At 32.7% G+C, this 2,553-nt stretch overlaps 1 protein-coding gene across 1 annotated transcript; it reads left to right on the top strand.

The window, feature by feature from the left end:
- Nucleotides 1-1,737: 1,737 nt before the first annotated feature.
- Nucleotides 1,738-2,127, top strand: LOC131614000 (uncharacterized). The gene has a single exon (XM_058885630.1). It carries the CDS (start codon nucleotides 1,738-1,740, stop codon nucleotides 2,125-2,127), a length of 390 nt encoding a protein of 129 aa, XP_058741613.1.
- Nucleotides 2,128-2,553: the final 426 nt, after the last annotated feature.

Genomic DNA, 2,553 nt, shown 5'->3' with positions numbered 1-2,553 from the left:
TATTAATCATAATATTGTTTTATATCAAATGGATGTTAAGAGTGATTTCTTAAATGGAGTCATTTCTAAAGGAGAGTATGTCAATTAACCTCCTGGGTTTGAGGACTCTGTCCACCTAGATTTTTTTTTTAAACTTAAAACATCACTTTATGGACTCAAATAAGCTCCAAGAGCTAGGTATGAAAGACTAAGTAATTTCTTATTGGAAAATAGTTTTCAAAAGGGTCAACTTGACACTACACTATTCAGAAAGACTCTGAATAAAGAAATATGAATTGTCCAAGTTTATGTTAATGACATGCTTTTTTGTTCTACAAATGGCTCTCTTTGCAAGGACTTTTCTGAGACTATGCAGGCTGAACCAGAGATGAGCATTATGGGAGAATCAAAGTTCTTATTGGGAATTCAAATCAGCCAAAGTAAAAATGACATCTATGTTCATCAGCCCAAGTACATAAAGGAGATTCTGATGAAGTTTAATTTTGAAGAGTGTAAGATTATGTCAACTCCTATGCATCCAACCTGTAGTCTGAATAAGGAGGAGAGTAGCACCAAGGTGGATCATAAGTTGCATAGAGGTATGATTGGTTTCTTTCTTTACCTCATAGTTTATAGGCCTGACATATTATTCAGTGTTTGTTTGTGTGTAAGATTCAATTAGGTCCTAGAGAGGCTCACTTAATTGCTGTTAATAGAATCTTTAAGTATCTAAAAGGAACAACCAATCTGAGACTTATTTATAAAAAATCCCTAAATTATAAGATAGTTGGATTCTATGATGTTGACTATGTTGGGGATAGAATTGAAAGGAAACCCACTAGTGGAAAGTGTTAATTCATAGATGAAAACCTAATATTCCGAGATAGTAAAAGACAAGCAACTATTGCTTTGTGTATAACAGAAGCAGAAGACATCTCATTTGCACAATGTTGTACACAATTACTAAAATGAAATATCAGCTAGAGGATTATCATATTTGTGGAAACAATATTCCTATCTTTTGTGATAATACTGCTGCTATTTATTTATCAAAGAACCCAATTCACCATTCTAGAACCAAGCACATTGAAATAAAACATCACTTTATTAGAGATTATATTTAGAAGGGTGTAATAGATATTCAATTCATTGATACGGATCATCAATGTGCTGACATATTTACTAAACCCTTAGCAATTGAAAGATTTGATTTCATTAAAAATAATATGAAATGGTTTTTATAAAAGAATAGTGCTTGCTTCTGAATGAAGTATCAGAGTCTGATGCTGATCAAAGTAGCTTCATGTAGAGTCTGGAAAACTGCCTCTGATAAAAAATGGCTTCTAAAAGACTCTAGCCTTTGAGACTTAGAAGAAGATTATTAGTTTATGATATCATTTAAGTGGAAAATCTTTTTTATCCTCTTCTGAAATCTGTCCCACTTAAAATTCAACACATTTGAGAATTGTCTTGCATGCGTAGTTGTTGTGTGAGTGGAGTCTAATGGGTAATGATGAAAACTGTTTGAATTCTATGTAACATATCTGTTGTTATTAATTTTGAAAGATTACTTTTTATTTTTCATTTTTTATCAAAATTGAAATTAACCTTTCAGATTTCTCACAAAATCACTTTATCACTCATCTCTTCACATACTTCTCATTAGTCTCTCTTACACCTTTCATTTGTTTAAAAAACATAGAAAAATCATAAACTCCATTAATGTAATTCTATTCATCTCAAAAAATTCCTCTTAATATGGACTCTAGTGAGAGTCTTCAAATCAAACCTAGACCTTTGACGCTTAGAGAATATGATCTAAAACTCATCATTGAGAAAGTAGTAGACTTCAAGAGTTTTGCTGCAAATGGGTATCCTCTACGTGAGCATTTTGAAGCGCAAGACTTGATGAAATTCTTTGACTTTCTGAATGGTCCAACATATCCTTTTCCCGTCAAGGATTTTTGGGTAAGGGCTGAAGTGAATGATGAGCATGTTGCACTTGCTGAAGAAAGAAATGCAGTTGAAAATGACAAGAACTTGAAAGGGAAAACAAGGGATGAAATGAGTCTAAAAGAGTTTAAAGATACTAAAATCAGACATTCTTTTATGGGATTTAACATCACCATCACAATATTGCATAACTGATTATTGTTAAGAATATTGGTATTGTGAAGCTCAACTCAAAGGATGGAAGGAAGTTTGCCTCTAAGATCAAAGAAATTCTTTTTGGGTTTAAAAAGGATTATGCAAAAGTGAAGAACCTGCATCTTCCTTTAAGAATGCTATTCAATATTATCATAAGTTGTATGATTCCCAGAGAAGGCATTTCTAATCAGATTTCATGGGATCACAAACACTTTCTATGGTTTCTGATCAATGACCAGCCTTTGAATCTCTCTGCTTACATCTTCCATCATCTCTGTGAGTCAATAAAGGAATCTTAGAAGCATAATAAGAAGAGTGTTCCTTATGCTATGTTACTCTATGAGTTTTTTTATCAGTGCAGATTGATTGATGTTTTGAAAGAGTTTAGTGCCAGTGAGGCTCTAGAAGACTGCTATGGAAGTGTTC

Source organism: Vicia villosa, linkage group LG6 (genome assembly GCF_029867415.1).
Source record: "Vicia villosa cultivar HV-30 ecotype Madison, WI linkage group LG6, Vvil1.0, whole genome shotgun sequence".
Taxonomy (NCBI): Eukaryota; Viridiplantae; Streptophyta; class Magnoliopsida; order Fabales; family Fabaceae; genus Vicia; species Vicia villosa.
This window is presented reverse-complemented; position numbering and strand designations above follow the sequence as displayed.

Coding starts and splice junctions, on each gene's coding strand:
- LOC131614000 (XM_058885630.1), top strand. CDS start 1,738: ATGGACTCTAGTGAGAGTCTTCAAATCAAACCTAGACCTTTGACGCTT.